Source organism: Cladophialophora yegresii (assembly GCF_000585515.1).
Source record: "Cladophialophora yegresii CBS 114405 chromosome Unknown aczIN-supercont1.2, whole genome shotgun sequence".
Lineage (NCBI taxonomy): Eukaryota > Fungi > Ascomycota > Eurotiomycetes > Chaetothyriales > Herpotrichiellaceae > Cladophialophora > Cladophialophora yegresii.
In genome coordinates, this window is record NW_006913046.1 from 4,023,125 (window position 1) to 4,046,485 (window position 23,361).

At 53.7% G+C, this 23,361-nt stretch overlaps 5 protein-coding genes across 5 annotated transcripts; 2 read left to right on the forward strand and 3 right to left on the reverse strand.

Annotated features, from left to right (window-relative positions):
- Window positions 1–2,946: 2,946 nt before the first annotated feature.
- A1O7_03370 (uncharacterized protein) lies at window positions 2,947–4,317 on the reverse strand (the record flags this gene model as incomplete). Its single annotated transcript, XM_007757391.1, has 1 exon — window positions 2,947–4,317. One exon carries the CDS (start codon window positions 4,315–4,317, stop codon window positions 2,947–2,949), a length of 1,371 nt encoding a protein of 456 aa, XP_007755581.1.
- A 1,162-nt stretch (window positions 4,318–5,479) lies between these two features.
- A1O7_03371 (uncharacterized protein) lies at window positions 5,480–6,337 on the forward strand (the record flags this gene model as incomplete). The annotated part of the gene is made up of 1 exon (XM_007757392.1): window positions 5,480–6,337. The coding sequence occupies one exon, from the start codon at window positions 5,480–5,482 to the stop codon at window positions 6,335–6,337; it is 858 nt and encodes a 285-aa protein (XP_007755582.1).
- Window positions 6,338–7,628: 1,291 nt separating this feature from the next.
- A1O7_03372 (uncharacterized protein) lies at window positions 7,629–9,880 on the reverse strand (the record flags this gene model as incomplete). The annotated part of the gene is made up of 2 exons (XM_007757393.1): window positions 7,629–7,883; window positions 7,943–9,880. 2 exons carry the CDS (start codon window positions 9,878–9,880, stop codon window positions 7,629–7,631), a joined length of 2,193 nt encoding a protein of 730 aa, XP_007755583.1.
- Window positions 9,881–11,280: 1,400 nt separating this feature from the next.
- On the reverse strand, window positions 11,281–12,748 carry A1O7_03373 (uncharacterized protein; the record flags this gene model as incomplete). The annotated part of the gene is made up of 4 exons (XM_007757394.1): window positions 11,281–11,298; window positions 11,350–11,967; window positions 12,060–12,553; window positions 12,607–12,748. The coding sequence occupies 4 exons, from the start codon at window positions 12,746–12,748 to the stop codon at window positions 11,281–11,283; spliced, it is 1,272 nt and encodes a 423-aa protein (XP_007755584.1).
- Window positions 12,749–17,791: 5,043 nt separating this feature from the next.
- A1O7_03374 (uncharacterized protein) lies at window positions 17,792–19,697 on the forward strand (the record flags this gene model as incomplete). Its single annotated transcript, XM_007757395.1, has 4 exons — window positions 17,792–18,067; window positions 18,127–18,495; window positions 18,551–19,309; window positions 19,362–19,697. The coding sequence occupies 4 exons, from the start codon at window positions 17,792–17,794 to the stop codon at window positions 19,695–19,697; spliced, it is 1,740 nt and encodes a 579-aa protein (XP_007755585.1).
- Between the last annotated feature and the right edge of the window lie 3,664 nt (window positions 19,698–23,361).

Consider the following 23,361-nt stretch of genomic DNA (forward strand, 5'->3'; position numbering starts at 1 on the left):
TGCCTATGGCTGAAAAGAGTAGGGTTACTGAAAATCGCAGTCGAGAAAATAGATGGTTGTGCGCTGAACCCCATGCAAGCATCGCTGAAGCATGTTGATGTCAATTGTGCCCCATAGACGCCGTCGCTGAACCCCAACAAGACAGAATCGAGATGTGCCGTAAAAGCGGTGATGGAGAAGTAGCGGTAGTAACAGGATTGCCAATCGGATGTTGTGGTCGTAAATGTCATCGCTCATAGGGTATCGGAATCGTGAGCACCCCTCCTCCCATGTCCCCTGCCGGGCATGAGAAACCCGCCAAGAGTGGGCAAAGCAGGAATGGAGTGGAATGGAGGATAAGTGGGATTGGTTGAGATGTCGTGTGTTGGGCATGCTCTCGCTCCTGAGTGGGCGCTACCTCTCTGCAGGGACATGCTGCATGGTGACATCAGCCTCCGACGATAGAATCATTAGGCCCGACCGGGAGTTGAGCGGTTGTGTGAGGACCGATCGGTATTGTTTGCTAGGCCGAGTGCGAAAGTTGTACATCTGAAAAGAATGCCATGTTAGACGCTGTGAAGAATATAGCGCTGGGAACAGGCGAGAAGAGAGGAACGTACTCTGCATTCACTGCACTTGGCTCCGGGCGTATCGCATCGCCCACGGCAACCGCGAGGCTGGTTTGAGCAGGAGAACATGTTGGCTGTTGATGTCAGAGGAGCAACAGTCGTGGTTGTTAAGGTGTAGAATCGGTCAGCAGTGTGGTCGACTGAAGAAGCGATGACGTCTTCGTAGTATGCGACCGGTAAGGGCTTCGACTGTCCTGTGGAGGTGGGAGAGGCGGTCGTTGTGCAGTAGCAGTATCGTACGCGGGGCTCGGTGCTCTTGGTCGATGTCTCTCGTAGATCGATTGTGCGGTGCTTGTGGAGAGGAAGCAAATCGAAGACTCAAAGGAGGATGAAACGATGATGATATACTGTACAAAACCCAGGGCAGACCGGACAGTTTTGGTTAAGGCAGCAATTGGGCAATCGTGCAGAAAACGGGGCTTGAGCCTGGGTTGACAGGGGTGCAGATCGCATGCAATGAAGATGTCACTGGAGAGGCCGAACCACCAGAACCACCAAGACTGTTGGCGTCCCGTCTTAAGCAAAGTTTAGTCCAGTGGCAGCAGCCTGGCCTGATTCCTGCAACAGGGGGAGCCAGGGACCGCCTAACTGTTCTCCCGTAGGCTGCTCGGTGCGGCCTAATCACGTTATCCCTTCCCCACCAGCAGCAGCAGCGGCAGCAGGGTCTACGTACGCCTTACTCCCCAACGCGGTTACTGTAGGTCCTTTCCGTCTAGTCAGGCCATTCTCTGGTCCGAGTCTTCTACACCACACAGGCACAGCATATTGAGTGCTCGATTGGCATCATGGCTGAGCACTGCGACACGCAAGACTGTCTCTGCATTGCTTTACTCAGTCGTGCCGGTCTTGCATAACTCAGCATGCAGCAGCTCTAAATCCAGATCTGTGTCGGGCTCATCAGCCAGCACGAGGCAGAGCTACTGATTAATTAGCCACAGTTCCGAAAAACTGTGGTACGCCCGGCGCGTGAAGCGTGCTCGTATCTTGTATTACTCTACAGTTACATTGCGTATGTTCATTTCAGTGATTGTTCCATTGCCGTAGTTCCCGCCAGCATGAATGCAGTGCGCTTTCCTTCTTCGCTCGTGTCTGTCTCTCGCACCACACTGACGTTGATTGGACCATATCTCCCGACCTCCGAATGAGTTAAGAAGCCCTCTGAGTCAGGTAAGCATAAGGCTCTCGAAGGCAGGCTGCCTTCGAGGCGTCTAGCCCTCAGCCTGAACCTTGACGGATCCGCTCGGCCTCGTTCGCAGATGCTGTTTTACATCGCTGACTGTCGGCCCCGAGATCAGTCATCCGTTGTGCATAGTGAACGAATAGCTCCGTGGCAGCAGAGTTGGTGTCCTTCAGCGTGTGGTAAGGTGACCAGAAGCCGTACGCTCGGTCTTTGTCCGAAGTTCTCAATCTTATGCCTGTTTCAACACGGAGGCAACGACTTTGCACAATTAGTTCTTGCGAGCAATGTGTATCTGCACTGCAACCCCGAGTACATGTTCTTGCTGGCCTTCACCCGAATTTCGGATGTCCCGTCCTAATGGGCACTTCCATCCTTTGGGACCCCATCATGCGCCAGAGCTGAAACCACTTGGCTACCCCTGCAACTCTGCTGATGGGCCTGAGGTCCAGACCACAAGTCCAGAAAGAAAGATCTAGACTGTCTCCGGCCTCGACGCCATGGTTGTCCCGGTGCGACGGCACAGGATGGACAGATATTTTGGAGTGTCAGGACTCTTCGGCCGGCTATGCCAGCGCAACTGGCAGCGAAATGGCCATCGTACGTTACTTCAGCACCCAAGAACCGGACTGAAGCACAACGCATAGTACTGTATTTTGTCAGTAGTAATCATACCACAACCTGCAGTCATCGAGATGCGCGACGGTCCGTCCGCCAATGAAGCGCGCCTTCAGTCTCCCACGGTTGCAAGAAGTTAGCCGGGTTCTGGAACGGCCGGCTTACATAGTGTCCACCATGCGATCAAGCTAAGCTCATCTTCTGATGAACTTCCTTGTGTTGATCCAGGTTCATGTGCAGGGTCACCAGGGGAAATCTCCCAGCCGAGTATCCTTCCATGGTACGCTAGAATGCTCATCGAAGCTTTCGACTCTTCGAAAGCTGTCGCTTGATCCATGTTCCTGTAGGCGAATGCTAATTACGGAGTACATCCCCACTCGTATGGATCAGCCAGCCGACACACATCCTTTTCTCTCCTCATCGTACGAGTACGTGGTCACGTTCACTCTTGAAATGGAAAATTCTCTGTTCATGCGCTTTCCCACCGTGGCGAATGCTCCATCCACTGAATGCGAGCATCCGACCAAGCTTCGCACCTTCACCTCATCCCGTAAGGAGAGATCTGAGAACCAACCACCCTCCAATCGCACCAATTGTCGTTGCCAACAATAATCCGTTTCCCTCCCATGTCAACGCCAGGTAAGCCATAAGGCCAACGGCAAGCTCCTTCTTGCGGGCCTGAGCCCGTCTGCTCCGCCAGTCCGGGTCGATGTCGAACGGTGCTGCCGTTGGCACACCTTCACCTTCACCCCACTGCCTTGCGTTCGGCAATGCTTTCAAAGGCACCGTAGCAGCCAGCGCTACTGGACGATGATCTGAGGTTGTAAACAATGGTAGACATGTGTACTTTTGCGGAGTGACCTTGATGTTATTGCCATTCCCACGATCGTTCCAGAAGAATATCCTATCACACCAGGACGGCCAGCGGTGACGTGCCCAGCTCCAGTGTTGTCGATCGTCCTCTTCCCCACTAGCGAAGATGACAGCCTTGTTGCCGTCAGTGCGGTACTTGTAGGTGGGCGGAAAAGTGATTGGTGCTTCGGACAAGCCGTGTAGGGTCTTTCCAGCCTTGACCTGCTGAGTAAGTTGGTCTTCTGCAAGTAGCTGCTGAAAGTGCTTTGGGTCAGCCTCGTTGGTGGTTGGGTGGGGGAATTTCTCGTCCACGTCTTGCGGCGACGGCCGAAGCAGCGACGTTCGATAGTTGAGGTCTCCAGCAAAAAACAGATGTGACGATGAGGCATACATGCCGCATGCGGAGGCCTCGTCGATTTGCTGCGACGGATCGTCGCCTTGTAGCAGAGGTGCATCTTCATCTTCCTCATCCCCTGCCACGGGCTTCCTTGAGCTGGAATCCGAGACAAACACCAGCCTCTTCACAATGTTCTTGTAGTCTTCGTTCCGCCTCTCCAGCCCGTCCTCCATAGGCGCCAGATGGGCAGACACCCAGGTGAATTCGACTTCCCTTGCCATGCCAGGTGATTGATAGCCTATCCTTAGCCCAACTGCGCCTTTGTTGCCCATTTCACCCAGTCCAACCCCAACTCCAGCTGTCCTCAGCCATTTCACGTGATCCGCAACATCATCCCTTGCAAATACCATAATCCCTGTCATCCCCACATTGCGGCTTATCACGTTGACATAGCTGTGATCTTTCGAACTCGAGGCGAGTCTGACGATATCCCTCCAGGCGTTGAAGTAGGGCGTTAGGAACGATCCGCCCAGGAATGCGGCACTAATGGGCGCGAACTCTTGTAAGCAAATGACAAGAAACTCTGGTGAGAGGCTGTTGGCCGGAAGACCGTGGAAGAGATGTGGTGCGAATATGCTAGGATTGACGAGAGTGCGGGCACAGTTGTATGTGAGGATGTAGATGTTCATGGTCTCAGTCTGCTCGGACTGGGTTGGGTCAGCCATTATGGCATCAAACGGGGTCTGTGAACGGTCGGCAGTTTCTCGCCAAGTTGGAAGCTGAGGTGGTGCAGGGCACTCCGGGAGTCCAAGCCGGAAGTCCAGTCGATCCAAGACCTGCCCTCCTCACTGTTGGTGTTCACAAACATCCACTACGAGTTGGAATTGACAGAGACACATCTCGATAGAGCTCACAGTGCCATCAATGGCTCCTTCTGATTCGAATCTGGCTTAGCGTGGCCTGGCTTAGTCCCAATTCCAGCTTTCCTCAACCTACGTCATATTCTGGCATGCTTAGCTATGTTGGTGCTAGCGTCTCTTGCTTCGGCGCTTTCCCCAGTTGGTTTCCAGGCGACTAGCGTCTGAAGAGTCCAGCAACAACGTCCTTCGTGTCGTCGAAGCTTCTCTGCAGAGTAAATACCCTTGGTGTTCGTCCGTCTTTCTCTCATACCAGGATCTCCACAGTGTGAAGAGTCAGTCCCTTGATGTCCTAGCCCAGCTCCAGCTGCCAGCACCCTTTGCCCCAGATTGCCATAAGGATAATGGTACAGGCATGAGACTATGCACATCATGTCAGTCAATGGCATATGGTAGGTATACCTCGCAATACCTGACACTTCAACTCTTGGGCTCTGTTCCCTGGTGCTGATGCTGTCGACATGAGTATGTCTGTGGCCGTCCTCATTGACGACCTCTGGCCTCATTATGTCTGCCCGTGCAGTATTGGCACTCCTTGGCCTGGAGTATCCGGTATCTTGGGCCAGCGGCTGCGGACCAAGACATCTTGACTCACCTAGGCTGCTCCCAGGAAGATGTTGCTTGGAGGAGGATTTATCCATCCACTGCAGGAAAGTACAAAACGTATCTCCGGCGCCAACGCTCCGCCCCGGGACGTCTTCCTGGTATGAACGCTCCTCCTCGTGGATCGTGTATTTACGGTCCTCCATATTGCTTTTTGTTTTCTGTGGGCTGCAATGTCGCTGACAAACGTCGACATCATCTGTTCTGCTCGCTTCCTAACGAATGAGTTCACCTGTTGCAACCCTTCCGTCGAAGATCTGTGAGAAGCCAGACACCCATCATTGAGCACAGCTGGGTCTTCTCCTGCTTGTATCTTCTCTGTCTTCTTCTAGAGCACCTTTCAGTGGTCGACAGACAAGAACTCACCATGGCGAGCCAACACTCTGAAACCACTGACCACCTCCGAGCTGTCATTGTCCTTTCCCGCACCAGCTACGCACAAAACCGGGACGAGCAGGAAGCAAACGCCGAGCACAACAAAGGCACATACGAGTTCATCATTCGAAACGTCCATCGCAAACTGACACATCACAAATGTGCTTCTGCCACGTCTGGTGGCCATGCCTCTGACCCCTCCCCAGCAGCCCCACCCACGAGCTCTCCCTCCTCTGGTGCCGAAACGCAGCAGCTTCCAGTACCGCATCCCTGTGTGGCGGCCTCGGAATTCGTAAACGTCAACCTCAGCCACATTCGACTCGAATCCAACATCGAGAACCTCGCCAACCGTGGCCACGAAGAGCTCTTGAACCTCCGCTCCACTCTTGACGCCTACGAAGCCGAACCCAACGCCCCAAAAGCCCACGTCATCCTCGCAATCTACGAAAAGAGAGGCCTCGGCTTCAACATGATGGGCATCAAGGACTTCTTCAGCCGATACAAGCGCCTCACCATCACGCTGGTCGTCTTTGAAGAAGTGCGAGGTCGAATCGACTACACCTTTCGCTGCTATCATATGCACAAACTCCTCCGCTCGACAGATGCGCCACACCTGGACAAGTACTCGGACCTGCTCGAGGATATGTGCCTGCTTGCCTTGGAGAGGAAGAACGATACGGACACGCTGGCGGAGTTGGTGGCGCGGCTTGGTGCCCCTCCTCCCTCGGACCCATGGCAGATTGCACGCGACCAGGAGAGGGAAGATGTCGCTCAGTGGTGGCGTGACTTTCGATACTTGGTGCAGAACGAGCCTCGTAATCAGAGTATCTACAACGAGACTCGCTGGTAGGGCAAGAAGATAAGTCGGTTCAAGACGAGAGGAGACGAGTAGACACGACGGGATTGGACCGAAGAATTGGCTTCGAATTGGCTTTCGATCGGTCTGTCGATCGGGCTGCACAGCCTATGCTGGAGATGCCCTTTAACCCTTTAAGCACCGGTAGTTCAACGCCGAGATGCATAACTTATGCTGGAGATGAACACTGCCTCCTCATGTACCAAAGTACTCAGACACAGAGATAGCAGTCTCATAGCGATGATTGATCACGACGATGACCGTGGGCATAGCGCCATGCAGCCACAAACTTACCATACTGAAACATCCTACTTCTCACATCTTACTTGCCACTTGCTACTTGCTACTTGCTACTTGATAATTGCTACCCCCTACTTTCCACTCCCTACTTGATACTTCCCATCCTATTCCCAGTCCATGTCCCAATCAACGTGTCTGAATTCTGAACCCTCTCCAGTCCCGCCCGGCACTTGATTACCTACTGCAAAGCAATAAGTCCTCCCCATTCCAATGCGTTGTACAGTACGTTATTCCGCATCGTTGCCAACGGCGGCTCCATGAGAAGCATACCTCCACCTTATCGGTCCTTTTGCACGACCTGTTTTTGGTCCGCGACCATATTACGTGACGTTTCTGTTTCGGAATTGAATACTGTGCGTAGGACAGACAGCTAGCTAGGTAGATACTTTATATAGACGCTCACCTACCTGGCGTAGACTAGACTGTGTGTATATCCTATGTATTCCACTACACCTGTATCTGGCTGGTAGGTACCTGATCGCTGTGGAAGTGCGAACCAGGCCGTGATAGTCTTATGTCGTGCGTCTGATGGCTGTGGAAGTTTCAAAGCCTAGCTAGGACAGGACAGGACAGTCCATGGCCTGCTGGTCGTGCTGTATTGATTGCTGTCCGTGTTGTGTCATGATACAAGACTGACAGCGGACATGCAGTGATGCACAGAAGGTCGACAAACAGTGATGCAGTTCACGCTGCCTGCGTTGCAATTGCCTAGGTTTCAACAATCTCCCAGGAACAAGGGTACAAGTAGTCATTCATCCCATTTCATTTTGATCTCACTTCGGTCGGCATCGTTTTCTTCGCTACATAAGCCCAATGTGCCCACGCTTGCTCAAATGCATCCCGTCGAACATATGAAATTCGTGCAAATCTCTTCGCGTTATTGCCACGTCATCAGTGACCATCGACATCAGATCATCAAACATCAGATCATCAGATCATCAATATAACCAATCTAGAACAGATTTATGCATGCGGTTTGCCGCTTTCAACGTCTCCAGCCTGGAGGTGGCGGTGGTCGACCACCCCGGTAGAGGACTTCGCGCTCGATATACCTCTCCTCCTCTCGGTCCCATTCCTGACGCGGCCGCGGGGGTGGCGGGGGCTCGATCGCCAGCGGACGAGGCGCAGGTTCTTCAATGGGAGGCGGGAGTACCCTGTTCTCCCACTCGATCTCCTTGATGCGCTTGCGGCGTTCTTTCCGGATGTCGTCCGACAGGCCTACCAGGCGCGCAATATCCTCCTGTGATTGGTCAATCAGTCACTATCTTCGACGTGGCGAGACACTCAATGTAGACTTACGTAGCGCAAGTAGGCTATGATGTAGTAGAAGTCATCAGTCTCCTCGAACTCGTAACCCATCTCCTGGATGGCTTCTTTGACGACCAGATCCTTGGTCACTTCTGTCCACAGACCGTCTTTGGGGTTACGTTCTCTGCCATACCGGCGCGCTATCTCGCCGTTGGCTGAGGGCAGAGGTGCGGGGTGTGGAAGAGGAACAGGTAGTGGTGCAGGCAGCGGCGCAGGCAGGGGAGTCGGTCGAGGCGGGGCAACGTCGTAGCCATCATCAACCCCGTCAGGGATAAACTTGCTTCTCCTCACTCCATTGTATCTCTGCCAGGTAATCTCCTGACTGGCTCCGCCGACACCGTCCACTCGTACACGGTTGGTGCCAGGAGGTACATCCACTATAGCCCAATCACGAGTGGCTCCATGGTAGCCCTCACCAATGTAGGCTCGATCCATAGCACGGGAGTTGTAGTATTCTGCTTCTTCTTGCACGTCGCGGTCATGTCCACGGTATTGTTCACGACGAGGTAGTGCAGGTTCGTGGTACGGCTCACGTGCTGGCGGAGGATGGTTGTACGGCGTCATACTTCTCGGTGTGATCGGCGCATCTCTTTCTTTCCGGTCGATAACAATGTCCTCGGCCTCGGTGCGGCCGTTGCGGGTCTGCACCCTGCTGATCTCGATCCGCTCCTCCGACCGAGCTCGTTCACGTGGAGGGGGTGGAAGTGGTGCAAGTGGGGGGCTGGGAGGCGACGGCGGTCTCTCGATCACCCGTGGTCGCGTGGGAATTGCTACCTCGAAGCCATGATCGATATGCCGATGATGTGTAATCACTTCTTGGTGGATGGTAGGCGCATTAATGACCGGAGGCTCCGGGGGAGGAAGGGCAACAGGGGGAGCAGTGCGAGCAGACGTCACCGATGTGGCGGGAGACCGAGAGCGAGAACTGCGTCGGATGATGATTTCTTGTTGATTGCGGGTCCCGCCGCGTCCTTCCCGCTCCTCACTACGAATGATGATCTCCTCGTTAGACGCATCACTTGACCGTCGTGCCCTCGATCTGGCTCGCTCGTGCGACTTGGGTCGAGTCAACGGATAGTCATCGTAGCGCCGGGCGTCAGAGTTCTGTTCATCACGGCGGATAATGATCTCTTGCCTATCAACCTCTCCTCGAGCGGGTCTCCGATCGTAGTCACCTCTCCTGGAGATGACATCGTCATCGTCATAGTACCGCGAGCGTCGGTCCTCCTCTTCGTTACGGCGGATGACAATCTCCTCCCGAGAAGAATTGACCGCCCGTGGCGGTGGCGAGCGAACGGCCTCGCGCTCCCGCTCATCGCGCCGGATGACGATCTCCTCTCTTGAGGAGTTGATATCCCTCGGGGCCGGCGATCGGAAATCCCTCTCGCGTTCATCTCGACGGACGATGATTTCCTCACGCTCAACGTCTCTTTCTCGGAATCGAGGAGGTGGCCTTGACCGTTCCCTTTCGTCTCGACGGATGATGATTTCTTCACGATCCACGTCGCGCTCCCGCTCTCTTATCCGCGGAGGAGGCGCCCGGACCTCAGACTCGTCCCGCCTGATTATAATTTCTTCCTTTTCGACCTTCCTCTCGGGTTCGGGCGAAGGCGACCGTCGGCGGGGTCGAGCAGCGAACTCGAAATCTTCTTGTTCTCGCTTGCGTAGAACTATCGGGCCTGCCGAGGTACGGCCATAGCCCTCTTCGAGGAATGCAGGGGTACGTCCAGGACGCTCACGGATCTCCTCACGCACCGTTGTCTCTCGCTCTCGGACAGCGGCAGGTGCAGGGGTGGAGCGGCGGTAGTCTACCTCCTGCTCGGTGTACCGGTCATCGTAATAGCGACGTCCGTTTCGGGAGGCATAACTTTCCCGTCTGTCTTCGTAGCGGTCGACCGAGACGTCGTCGGCATATCGACGTCCTGCCATCTCACAGCTCGGTCAGCTTGTCAACTCGAGGTCGAGAGACGAGTAGTTTGGATCAAGTGATGTGGCTCGCTACGTTGGCAGTTTGGTTCGGCGGGGTGCTTGCGGGAGCTTATTGGAAAGCAAGGATTTGGAGAAATTTATACAGTATATGGCTGCAAAAGCTGTGTGGCCACCAGGCTAAATGAAGAAAAGAACAGAAAGGCCGTTACAGCAGAAGAAACAGTGGTTGAGCGAGGGCAGATTGGATTGTTACGCCAGGTGAGGTGAGAGAAGCCCAGCTGGGAACCGGCTTCTAGTTTAGGTGGGCTGCACATCGCCGACTGGGGGGCACGTGCAGGCTTTTTTGCCAGCAAAGCCTCTCGTGAGCAACGACCAAGTCATCTGTGCATGATTTGTTGGTTACGTCACCGCAGCCCAATGGGTGGGGAGTGCCTTTGACAACACGGTTAATTAATGCAAAGCACTCCCAGAACAATGCTACAGGCTCGTTCTGTTATCAACAGCTGACTGCAACTGGTGGCATCCAGGTCGGCCGAGTCTCGCCTTCTGGAATATTCGCTTCACTCGGCAACTGACTGGTCTAACAGATGGCCTTCATGTTCGACTCTCGAGCCGGGCAACAAGGGTCAGGCACAGAGATGCTTGCCGACGGGTTGGCCCGAAACTCAGTGACTCAAAATCCCAGCCTGAAAGCAGGTCGAAGCCCAAGCCAAAGCAGATCCTCACAGCCTTGCCACCAGGGACCTTGGGCATCAATCAACCATAGCTCACATTCTTTTGCTCCATCACGGAAAAGGCCACTTGGGCGAGCAAAAGTCCACACTTTTGTCTTCAGCTCATCTATATAGACACTTTGTGCAGTTTCTCGAGACCGCAAAAGGCCACCGAACAACCGAGTTAAATGCTGTACAAGTCCCCTCGGCCATTTTCAGTACCAATCCCTGTACAACGTGCACAGGTGGACGCACAAGGCTGATGCCCCAGAATTCGCCGTGGTCTGCTCCATGTCCCCACCGTTGTATGTCGAACGCCGGACCCTATTTCATACAAAATCCCCTTTCGTGCGTGTCCTGTTGCCATACGCCCTCTTTCGCTATGTTAAATGTACATCGCCTCGTGAACGCCTCCAATGCTGATCAACATGCTTGGGTCAATTGTTGCAAGTCGTCGGAAACTGACACCTCGTCTCGTCGTAAAGATCATTGCTTCTGTGCAAAATCATCGTCTTTTGTGGGTCCGATAATAGCCCTACGAGACTAATGCTCGTGGCGAGGCTTTACTCCGCCGCCCCGGGGTATGTTGTGCTTTTGGGTCTTCTTTACCAAAGCCGTATGCCACGGGTCTCAGGCCCTTGCAACCGGATGTCTATTAGCCGGCTCTAGACCGGTTGTGCAGTCGGATTAATCTGGGTTGGCCACCTAGCACATAGTGAGTCGTCAACCTCCGAACACTCGCTGGACCGGACTTACGCGAAGTTGCCTCGAATAGTCCTGGTTGTCTTGGAGGGACACGTTGCTAACGCGACCCTGCTCACTCATGTACAAAGCATACGGATTCAGTCTTTGATCCGTGCCCAAACTCCGGCGATCGGACGCGGTGGCCGACGGAATGACTGGATCAGCACTCCGTAAGTCACCGCCTAAGATCCCCATGGACGTATTGATCCGCGGAACTTTAGAACCAAGTAATCCAGCCGTCGACATTTGACTGACTTGCCGAGACGGGACAATGTTGGGAGGGGAGCTGTCTCCAGTTCGAGGGACGAAAGCCGCTTCTGGTTGGGCTTGCTCCTGCACTCTATTATGCCGCCGACGGAACCAAAGGTAAACCGCAATTCCAATCAAGATGCCGATGCCGAGTGCAACGCCCAGCACGATCCCGACGACTTTGCCAGTGCTGACGCCGCCGCCTTCACCGGTAGAGCTTTGCCCTAAGGTGGCGTCCGTTGAAGCCTTGGGAGATGGTGTCACGACCACGGTACGGACTTCGCCTGTCACCGTGGTTACACTCGTGTATACCTCCGTGGGGGCGGGAGTAGACGACGAAGGCGGGAGAATTGTCGGGGAGGGCGGAGGTATTGAAGTTGGCTAGATTTTAATCTCGTCAGTCAAGAACATTGGAAGTAGGTTAAGGTAGGTAGGAGGATCGGGGATGTAGGTTTTAGGTTGGGTTCTCATACAAGGGAGCTTGTTGAGGTCGACGAAGTGTCCGTTGACCAAGTCACAATGCTAGCCTCGGAAGAGCTCTGAGAGGGTCCAGGTGTTACCACTGAAGAAGAAGGAGACACTGGCCAGGTAGAGGAGGAACGAGAGGATGTGGCTGACCCAGTATCCAATAGGAAGGAGGATGCGAAGGTGGAGGTTTCAATACTAACCGGTGGGGATGTAGATTGAGACGGTGTTGAGGATGTTGATGATGCTGTACTTGAACCAGAACCCGAGGTTCCCAAAGGGACTCCGGCGCTCAACAGGTAATATCCATAGAGGCCATCACTGGTGGATCCACACCATTCAGAGCCGAAGCCGGGACACACTTGGTTGCAGTTGTATGTGCTCTCCTGCTGTGTGGGAATGTAGTTAGAGCACCAGCAATAGTAGCCTTGGAGGACCGCGAATGCGTAAGAGCCTTGACAGTGGGTCTGACATAACCCATTTGACTGAAATTCGCTATAAACTAAAGCCAACCGTCAGTAGTTGGATCGACTCAACAATGGGAGGAATACTTACAGCTGGGATAGCTGCCTGCGTTGTTCTCCGAGGAGCAATAAGAAATGTCGAGCCCATGACCCTGCGACAACCACAGAGAGAACACGGCCGTGTAAAGAAACCGGGCCGTCCAAGACGAGCCCGGGAACATGGAGACAACCATTGAGAGGGAGAAAGCTGTTCCACCTATTGCTGCATTGCAGTGCTCTTGGTGTATGCACGAGTGAGAGCCCTCCAATGTTACCACCTTATTGATCGTGCCAAGGTGTTGAGCCGCCGGATTATCGCATCGAACGTGAGCGGGATAGGTCTGTTCAGAGGGAGGTCGCCGTCAAGTGATTGGGCTCGAAACCACCTTTGAGCGGCCGTCGAGAGGTAGCAATGCCGACCCAATATCCGCGCTCGAGCTCTTCCTTCTTCAGTAGGAATATGCCTTACGACGCGCCGAGGGACAGCTGTTGTATGTCGAGATGGATGCAAGCGCGGTCGAAATTGCGCGTCTCGACATGAGACTTCTTCGTGGCAGCGGGAAACTGGGCTTTCGTCTGAGATGTGATGTGACCCAGGAGCCTGATAGCGGACTGTCTACTCCTCCATATGAGAATTATGCCTTACAGGCGGCAGATGCTGAAAACGGGACGCTTTTGCCAAACAGTAAGTCTAAGTAAAGCAAGGCTTGAAGGAGAGTGGAGGTGGCGTGGCAGAGATTGGCAGCAGGCCCAACGTTGAGGGTGCGAGGTTGCAGGTGCGGCAGGAGCTCGCGAATTCAGCCACCAAGCGAGAGATGGGAAAGCGGAGAGCAAGGTTGCAAAAAGACTCGCAGGACGCAGGTTTACAGGGACAGGAGGAGCGGGAGACTGACCGAAAGTGAGTGATAGACGAATGTCTTATTTCCGGGGTGGATCCTTCAATGGCCTTTTTTGGAAGGACAGGACAATCAAGAAAAGCAACAATCTTTGGAGAAGCTCCCATCGGCTGCTGGTTTCTTCGAGTGAGCGAAGATGACCGAGACAAAATCAAGAACAGTGAATGAGGCAGTCGTGCTGCTCGGGTGAAAGGCCGCTGGCAACAAGCTACAGACGAAAAGAAAAGATGAAAGATCGAGGCAATGAGGTGAAAGGGAGCTGTGCGTGAATTCAGGGCGGAGCCTGTGGACACCAAATGGATGACGCTGATTGATGAGGCGGACGAAAGTCAAGAAAACTCACTGACGACGACGATTCCTTCGAAATGCAGCCGCCCCGGTTGCGCCGAGGCCATGCCCTGGTGAGAATGTCGTTCTCTTGGACCATGAAATTTACAGGGATTTTCGTGGTACAGTACATACATCTATAGCAGATCTCCAACTGCCTCACCCTCCCAGCGCGCCCGAATAACTGTGTACCACTCCGCAATCCAGAGCACCAGACACGGAGCTCCCTCATGCATGTGGCATCGCTGGATCGAAATAACCGCGCAAGTCCGTGTGCCTGTCCTGATTTCAAGAAAGCTTCATAGACAAATCACAGTGCACTTACAACTCCGACCTCCGGGTCCTTGATTGGGCTTTATTCCGACGTACCCCACTGCCACCTGTCTAATACTCATCACTGGTATAGGACGTGCACCAACGGACTTCACTCCCGTGAGAAATCTACAAGGACCCTGAGAGTCTGCCTGAGTGGTCAATGCCCGAACATATGAGTAGACCCCTTGGTTGCTCGCCTTCACTGCAAGGCTAGTCAATCTCACCTCATACATAGCTCCTCCCTTGTGTGGCAGCTCGCTGTTTCTTTACGGTCACCTTACCCACGGTTCCTGCCGCGTAAAGCTCGAGGGTGACCTCTACATACACTGTAGTACGACTCGGTACTGTGGGACAACATTAGCCTTCGAGCTCGATGGCTACCCTGGTTCGCCTCCGGGCCAGTGTCCTTGCATCTTGTGTTGCTGATTCCCACCGTTTGGGAAGTCGCTTCACACAGCACATATGCGCATGGAGCTGAATCACCGACAGACGAATCATGAAGTCGATTCGTACCTAGGTATCTACTGACTATGGCAGACGAAGCAGAGCCTGGTTTGGTGATCAGCTTTTGCTCCGACCTTGATTGGACGGGATTTGCCTTTACAGTAGCTGCCGCAACCGCATCATGCATTATTCTTTTCTGATTGTGGCGCCTGCATTGTTCGCGCCTGGTTTGAGAGCTCTGCAGATGTGATTTCTCATTGCAGGATATGCCCCAATATGCCCGGTGGCTTTGGATTTCACCGCCACGCGTACGATTCAATTGTGTTACAGGACTTGCAATTGACCCTAGTGGTTTGGTTCGAGAGGATTGATTCTGGTTCACCGTCTATTCAGACCCTACGTGCCTGACACTTCCGGACAGGCTTCCGACAGCACAAGCTCTCAAAGTTTTGTCGCAAGGTTGTGGCAAAAAACAGCAAACTCGTCTTGTGGCCGGCGCAAGCTATGCCCGTGGTGTGCTTCGCTATCTCTGCAGAGTACAGGATCAGGAAGCTCTACCACTGGCCATGTCTCATCTCATACCGCCGGGCGGCGGTACGCGTGTCGAATTGGAAGGACGTGGGCAACCTTGTGCGCATCCCTCGAAGTGCGGGGGTGGGGACCTTTTCAGGCTCTCGCCAGTGAGATGCGCTCCTGTTACTGCTCTTTGAGTACTCGAGGTTTTGCATTTGGTTCCAACCTTCAATTGCATTCGATGGGTAGGTAATGAACATCTGTGAGCCAGCAATGTTAAGACACAACCATTGTTCGCATAGCGCTGGCTATCCTGGATGGTCATGGGCTACTGTGCAACTCGGTGTTGCCGTCCGGACAACAATTACCGGATGGTGCATTATGACATGCATACCGCTCACATTTGACATTCAGGGCTGGTCAACTGAAGCTTGGATGAAGATCAATTGCTTCCACGACGGTCTAGACTCGAAGTCCCGCTGTGCAGCTACAGATATCAAACTCTGGAATTCCAGCCTCGCTATTTCTTGATAGGTGTTGGCTTCCACGAGTCTGATAAAAGGCTCCCAGATCTGGAAACGTTGCCTCTGCTATCACCATCCTCACATCATTCGGTCCGACCGCGGCAAGCTACTGCATGCCGGCCCACGGTGGAAGTGTCAAGCAAGTGACAGCCGAAAGCGATGCTCTACCAGGTTAGCATCACACCAAGCCCACTTTTGTTTTGGGTGGTCCAATGTGAAGGGGGAGTGAGTGTCCTCGGCAAAGAGAAAAATTACCACCGTCTCCCCGCTTATCGCTGCTCCATGCCGTCCGTCCGATCACGATGCATGGTACCTCGCCGATAAGGCTTATCTGAATCCGTCAAGGGGTGCACCGTACGGCGTAGTATTGCCAGAACTCCGACAATGTTGTCATTTCAACAGTGATATTTGAAGCTGTCTCACGCGCCGACGTTAGCGAAGAGACTATGTTTCGTGTCCAAGCCATGTTTAATTTGAGAAGACGACTTCGTGGCGATCAAGCGGCAGAGCGCTCGCTTGATCGACAGCCAGATGCGTCATTTTGTTTCAGGGTTCCACCACTTCTGCCCGAGGCTGCCGCTCAGCCTTTCGAGTTGAATTGCACGTTCCACATCTCATCTCTTTATTTTCCGAAGCTCGTTAATCTTTGAAGATCGATGTCCATGAGCGCTATGACCCTAGCAGGATACCAAAAAAGCAGTGATTTTCCAGGGCGCTTCCTCTCAACCTGAACGTGGAAAGGCCAACGGGCGCTTACTGCAACTATGATTTTCTTCCCTACTGATCACCCCCCGACGTCAACACCACTTCGCGCAGGAGGTAAGGGATCAGGAATGGCTTGCATGCCATGAACCTCGAACTCAGTCCGCACAAAACAATTGTGTGACGCGCATAATGTCATCGCAAGATGACCATTCTTGCACTAGCTAATTGACCACTGTGCGTCTTCATTTTCTGGAAAGCGGTACGTTTGTTGCAGTCAGCTAGATTCACAAGTACTACCGATTCGCCTTCGTATGCCAACAGGCTATCTGATAATAACACAGTCGGATTTCGCATGCAGTGGTTAGGCTCAAATGTTAAGGGTAACCATGGGCTCGGGCACTGCTCGATTTCTGGAGTCCTCGACGACGAAGCGCCAAGGGGGCTCAAGATCTGGAGTTGAATCGTGGTATACATTTCTAGCACTCAGGGGACTGGCGCCAACTCTGTGCAATAGCCTCGCGGTCTCGGTGCCATCGTCCTGTGGGCAAGTGCCTCGAGGAGGGGTGTTCCTGTACCTCGTACTGCGAACAGTAGCTACCTAGGTATGTTGGCCATACTGAGCAAGTTGGACATTAGACAGGATATGGGACCTCCTTCCCGATGTCGTAAACCGCTGCACTATGTTATCTTTCGATCCTGCTCCCACAGACCTATATGTAGATAAGTCGGCCGTTCTCAGGAACTGTACTCTATCCGCAGTACCCATCTAGGAGTCGTCTGTGGGCACCAATTCGGCCTCACGGGAGCCCGAGCATGTGCAATGTTTGTCCCGCTCTAGGAGAGTCCCGTGAGCCTTGCTCTCCGTTTCCATCCGAATCTTCTTGCGCCTCGGTCTACTGAGTAGGAAGGGCAATGGTTTGATGTTGGGCAGCCACGGCATTTTGTCGGCGTTCATAAGCTGCTGAATCGCGTTTGGTTTGCAGGCTCTGGCCGTCCCACGGGGCATCTACACAGTAGGCGCGTGGTGCACCATCCGTCCCGTGAGTTAGCTAAGCCTGACTGCCACCAGCTGCCGTCACCACCGTGGGCGCACGCCCAGACCTTACTCGTACGAGTACTGTGTATGCCAGAAACTGCGAGCCCCGGTGGGAGGCCGGCGGAGAACAGAGCCACAGCCACGCCCACACCAAACGGCTTGAGTTACTCACATCGTCTTAGGTCATCTCTCTGGGGTAAAGGCTCCGCTAAGCTGACGGGCTTTCTTTACCTCGGCTAAAGAACCACCCACGCCACCCCAGACCTAGCCCAACCCAGTGCTGCGAGCTGTCGCGTTCCCAAATCCCATGGAGCTCGTCCGACCGAGCACCGTACCTGCCGTTGGTCTCTGTCTTTGTTGATCATACTGCGGTCTGGGTCCGGAGGGTTTTTCTGACACTAAGGAAGACTTCTTACGCGGCGGCCATCTTCCCTCGTGATTTCGATTCTTCCACTGCGTCGGTCTACAATCGCAAACATGGTGTTCAAGCCTATGAGCTGGGTACCCCAGCTTCCCGAAGTCCCAGATACCGTCCCGATATGCGAATTTATGCTGGATGAGAAACACGGGCGGCTGCCTTTCGCTGAGTCCAAGGCCGCCTACACCTGCGGTCTGACAGGGAAGTCCATCTCGGCGTCACAGCAGAAAAAAGATGTGGACAGCCTATCTCGCGCATTGGCGAAGGAATTTGGCTGGAAGGTCAATGCCGGCACGGAATATGACAAGGTGGCCGGTGTATTTGCGCTAAACACAGTATGCGAAACCCCGGGTTTGACAGGTTTCACACGCACACACATCTGACAGCTGGGTAGATCGATATCATGACCTTGAATTGGGCGATCCACAGACTCAACGGCATATCGTCTCCCGCGAACGCAGCCTACAACGCCGACGAGCTACGGCATCAATTGACCAATTCTGGCGCCCAAGTCCTCTTTACCGTCATGCCTTTGCTGCAAACCGCCCTAGCCGCTGCGGCCAAATCAAACATTCCAAAGCACAGAGTCTACATCTGCGAGATGCCGAACGATCCTCCTATCCCCAAGGAATTCAAGACCCTGACACAGTTGATCAAAGAAGGCGAGTCCTTGCCCGACCTCGAACCAATAAAATGGGAGAAGGGCCAAGGCGCAAGGCAAACCGCTTTTCTGTGCTACTCGAGCGGCACTTCTGGACTACCGGTAAGCTTCCGTCGCACAAGTCACGGCTAAAGCAGTCCTGACAAGAATACAATAGAAAGGAGTCATGATTTCCCACCGAAACGTCATCGCCAACACGCTCCAGATCTCTCTGTACGACAAGCCGTCACGCGAGGCACATGGGCCAGGGTATCGCGAGGTTGCGCTTGGTCTGCTGCCTCAGTCGCATATCTACGCCTTGATTGTGATTTGCCATGCCTCGACGTACCAGGGGGATCAAGTCGTCATCCTGCCTAGATTCGATCTGAACAACTACCTATCGGCCATTCAGAACTACAAGATCAACACCCTGTACATCGTGCCCCCGATCATCATCGCCATGGTCAAGAACAGGGATTTGACCAAGAAATTCGACCTTTCCAGTGTAACGTCCATCTTCACCGGCGCGGCTCCACTAGGCAAGGAAACGGCCGAGGAGCTGGCATCCCAGTTTCCATCCTGGAAGATTCGACAGGGATACGGCCTGACCGAGACGTGTACTGTTGTGTGCTCATCATCTCCCAGGGATATCTGGTTCGGTTCCTCGGGCTGCCTGATCCCCGGGTACGAGGCGAAAGTGATGAGCATCGAGGGCAATGAAATCACCGGCTACAACCAACCCGGTGAATTGCTTGTCAAGTCGCCCAGTGTTGTGCTAGGGTATCTGAAGAACGAGAAGGCCACGCAGGAGACTTTCGTGGATATGGCCGAGGGGCGGTTCATGCGGACTGGTGATGAGGTCGAGTTCCGCGTGTCTCCGAATGGCAATGAGCACATCTGGGTTGTGGATCGCATAAAGGAATTGATCAAAGTCAAGGTAAGTGCATTGCTCCAACACATTTTGCGCAGACGAATCTAACACCACCCAGGGACTGCAAGTTGCGCCTGCCGAGCTCGAGGCGTGTCTGCTCAATCACCCCTCCGTGGCTGATTGCGCCGTGGTCCCCGTCCAGGACGACCGTGCGGGCGAAGTCCCCAAGGCGTTTGTTGTCAAGTCGAAATCCGTAGGTCTGGAGGAGAACGACGCCCTGATCAAGCGGGATATCATGAAATATGTCGAGAAGGAGAAGGCACGGCACAAATGGCTCGCTGGTGGCGTCGAATTCATTGATATTATCCCCAAGAGTCCCAGTGGGAAGATTCTGCGACGGCTGCTGAGGGACAAGGAAAGGGAGGCAAGAAGGAAGGCATCAGCTAAGCTATGATTTACATGGTGGTTGCGCTGGTCTTTTGAAGTGGATACCAGGAGTACATACCGGTTGCATCAAGACTGTATAAATTGCTTGACAGGACTATTTTGAAGGTAATCTGATCAGGCTGCACATATCTCATGTCATATACGCGGCTTCTCGCAAGCTCTGTCCGTGAGCCGGACTGTACTTGTGTGTATGCCAGGATGTCGTGAGAACTAAACGAGATGGTCTGGTTCGCTCCCTCTACCTTGCGTTGGCGATGATGAAGAGGATCTCGCCATGTCAGAGTCGCCCGAACTTGCTTGAATAAACCCTGGAAGACCAAACATTGTAGACCTGGATAATTACTCGCCACAGACGCAATCAACGTTCTGTACCCTGGATAAGTCCGTCCTTTCCACGTGCCTTAGGTATTCGTGCATCTCACCACTTGCGCATCCAGCTCTCGCCCAACCCCACTACTGTGTGCACCACAATAAAAAAACTCGTCCCGCTCCCTTGACTCCCACGCGGTCCAAAGAATTCGTATACAGAGCCAAAAAGAAAACTTTTAGGCAAATGCATCAGCCGTGAATCGAACACGGGGCCCATCGATGGCAACGATGGATTTTACCACTAAACCACTGATGCTGCGATGCTGATATTTGGATAAATTTCCGTTATCAAATCTATTATCATAATTTTCGGTGCCCCACTACCTCGCACTGGGGAAGCACCCAGGAGGGTTCGGGTGCGCCGAATCACCCGTGACAGATCTTCGGAGAGAAACACCACTTGATCGCGGTAATCGTCACTCTGTATCGAAGCACGTATCGAAACGTTGCTTCCAACCGCCAACTCAATCCTTGATCTGGATACGAACGTCTGCCTTGAGGCTGTTCAACCAAGACTTTACCTCTTTGATCACTCTGAACTCTCCGCCACAGTAGTGCGAAGATCTGCCTCTGGTACACTGACCTGTGCAAACTTGAGTCAGGCATCGAGCACCTCCACGGCAGGCAGCGTGCGGTCTTCGCCGCCATACAGGGCTGGGAGCGATAAGTCACAAATGGCGCGCAGTCGAACGCGCATGTCGTGCAGCATTCCAGGCTTTCCATGGGCTGGTGGACACCACAGACGACGAACCATTTGACGTGCCGCTCGGCGGACGCTTCGGATCTCCAGGCGTTCGTTTGGCATGCACGTTGAGTGGGACCAAGCGGTGTGCTGAAGCAGGGCCTTCGATCTTCTACCCATCCGGCGAGGGTGGCCTTTCTCTTGAAAGGGATCATGGTGGTAACAAGACTGGGTGATGGACTGAGTGTCAAAAGGGACCGAAATGAGGAGATGCATCTCAACCCTAGCTTGAAGAACTGTTGGAATGCTGCTACAGCAGTATCTCGGTCCAATACATCAAAATTATCTTCCGTCTTTATATTCTGAAGTTTCTCGTTCTTGCGGTCTTAGCGAGCTCGCTTTTTGTCAACTGGAGTAGCTTTGCTGAGGCATATGCTTACCCCTGGGGACATACACACAAGTTAGCAACCTGTCCGAGCCCGACCGTATGATACGCGTAGTCTAGGCCCAGATGGGCGCTAGAAATTGCTGGCTATCGAAAGAACCCTCTCGATTTCTCGGTGGATGACATGAACCTGATGGCTCTGCGGGTCCTCCCCCTAGCACGGAGGAAGCGGCCGAGGGTAGTGACGGCTGAGATGTCGTTGCTGTTGACGAGACAGTAGGAGAGAAAGACAGACAACTCGAAGACCGCGTTGTTACCGCCATTGTGCAATGAGGTGAACGGGAGGCCCAAGGCGGAAATGGCATCCTCTAATGTAGCCTTCTATTTACGGAGGGTCCGAACGAACGCGACCATGCTCGTAATGTACAAGGCCACCCACACCATGGTTAGAAAGTATCGAGGAATAGCGCGCTCTGCTCGGCAGCCTAGGTGTGGACCGGAGAACAAGCTACGCTCTACTACGAGCTCATCGTGATACGACCTGACTAGCGGCTATATACTTCGCACTGATGGCGGTTCTCCAATACAGTCGACCCGTCTGATACCTCTGCTCTCTCATGACTGCTCAAGACCGTCTGGACTGCTCTCCTATGGCTAATCCGACGCGTCATCTGCTAGGAGGAGCCCTCACCTTCAGTGTACCAGGAATTCGAAAAGCCGTAATCATACTGTTACCACGCTCACCAGCTGGCTCGTTGTCTTGTTTGTTGCTCCGCAGACAGACGCCCTGAATTGTATGTCGGGACAGTTGCGACGAGTAGGTTTCGGCAACCTGGAAACCTAACGTAGGCACTCGGCGTGGCGCATCTCCCGGCAATCTGGCGACACTCAACCCGACCTCGAGCCCCATCGAATGCTCAATCTCGTCCACGGTTCACCTCCACGGTTCACCTCCACGTCGACGGCAAGCAGGGGCCACACCATTCCTTGATCTCGGGACAAGCAACAAGGCTAGTGAACTGGAGCGAGGCGTCATGGCCAGACGGGTATGCCTCTCGTGTGGCGGCTGGCAGGGCCTCTCAAACCAAACCACACACTACATCTTGAAGCAACAGCGCAAAGGTCTTGAGTAGAGTGTCTGTATTGCATACGTTGCTTGTCTGTCCTGTTGGTTGTCTATGTACTATCCGTAAAGTAAGCAAAAAAGGAAAAGAAGCGCAGCCTTGCGCTAAAGTGCCAGCCAATCAGAACGCTCGGTTACTAGGCTGGACATTGTCCAGAGAAGTGGCAGCCTTGCCAACCCCTGACCTCTCTCTCAGCCCCATCACACTAGGCGTGGTCGGGCGTCTTGATCGAACCATGTGACTATGCCATGAGATACCGATTAACCATAAGAGAACGTTTAACCGCCCGTTTTTACCCATTAGGAAGAAGGAGACATGGCAGTGAGGCGATAGAGTGCAGATCCGTCTCTCCCGGCATGGTCGGGAGTGATACCGGCCTTATATATAGACGTCTAGAGCCTCGCTAAGAACGAACAGAAAGTGAGGAATTTCGACAGGAAGGGGTAGGGTAATAACATCCGCAGGGCAGATACTGAACGTCCCCGCCACGGGCAGTGTTGGCAGGAGGGCTCATTCCACAAGCTTCTTCGAGGAGAACGAACGAGCACGGCGATGCAAAGGGGTGTCCAGTTCCACACCACAACGCCCAGAACAGAGATGCCGGAACGCCGCCCTTACTCTAGACAAGTTCAGAGCCTCGCTCGCACATGAGGAATTGCAGGACTATCTGCAGCCAGACCACCTCGATGGAGGGATGGCCGGCACTTGCTAAGCCCAGGCTATGACTGGAGTGCTGGTCACAAGTGCAGTGTCTTGGTACTGACGCAACACTTGTCTCTCAGCAAGGAGAGCCGCGTGCATGGACAGGGAGCCGCACACGAGGCGCCAGACAGTGCTTCGTTCTGCGTTATCGTGTTGGACTAGGCCCTGATAGGGTCTTCGCCAAGGTAGGGGCCGACAGCGTGTTGTTGATGCTCTCGACCCCTCCTGCGGCGGAGTCACCATCTCAACTTCGGATATGAATATATATATCCAGGCCGACACGATCTGAAGAGAAGCACCCGGCGACCTGGTCGTTGGGCTAGCGGCTAGGTGGATGCCGCGATCCCAAGGCGTAGGCTGGATTGACTTTGCGTTTGGCATGGTCTCATAAGGACTGGGCCGGTCTGAT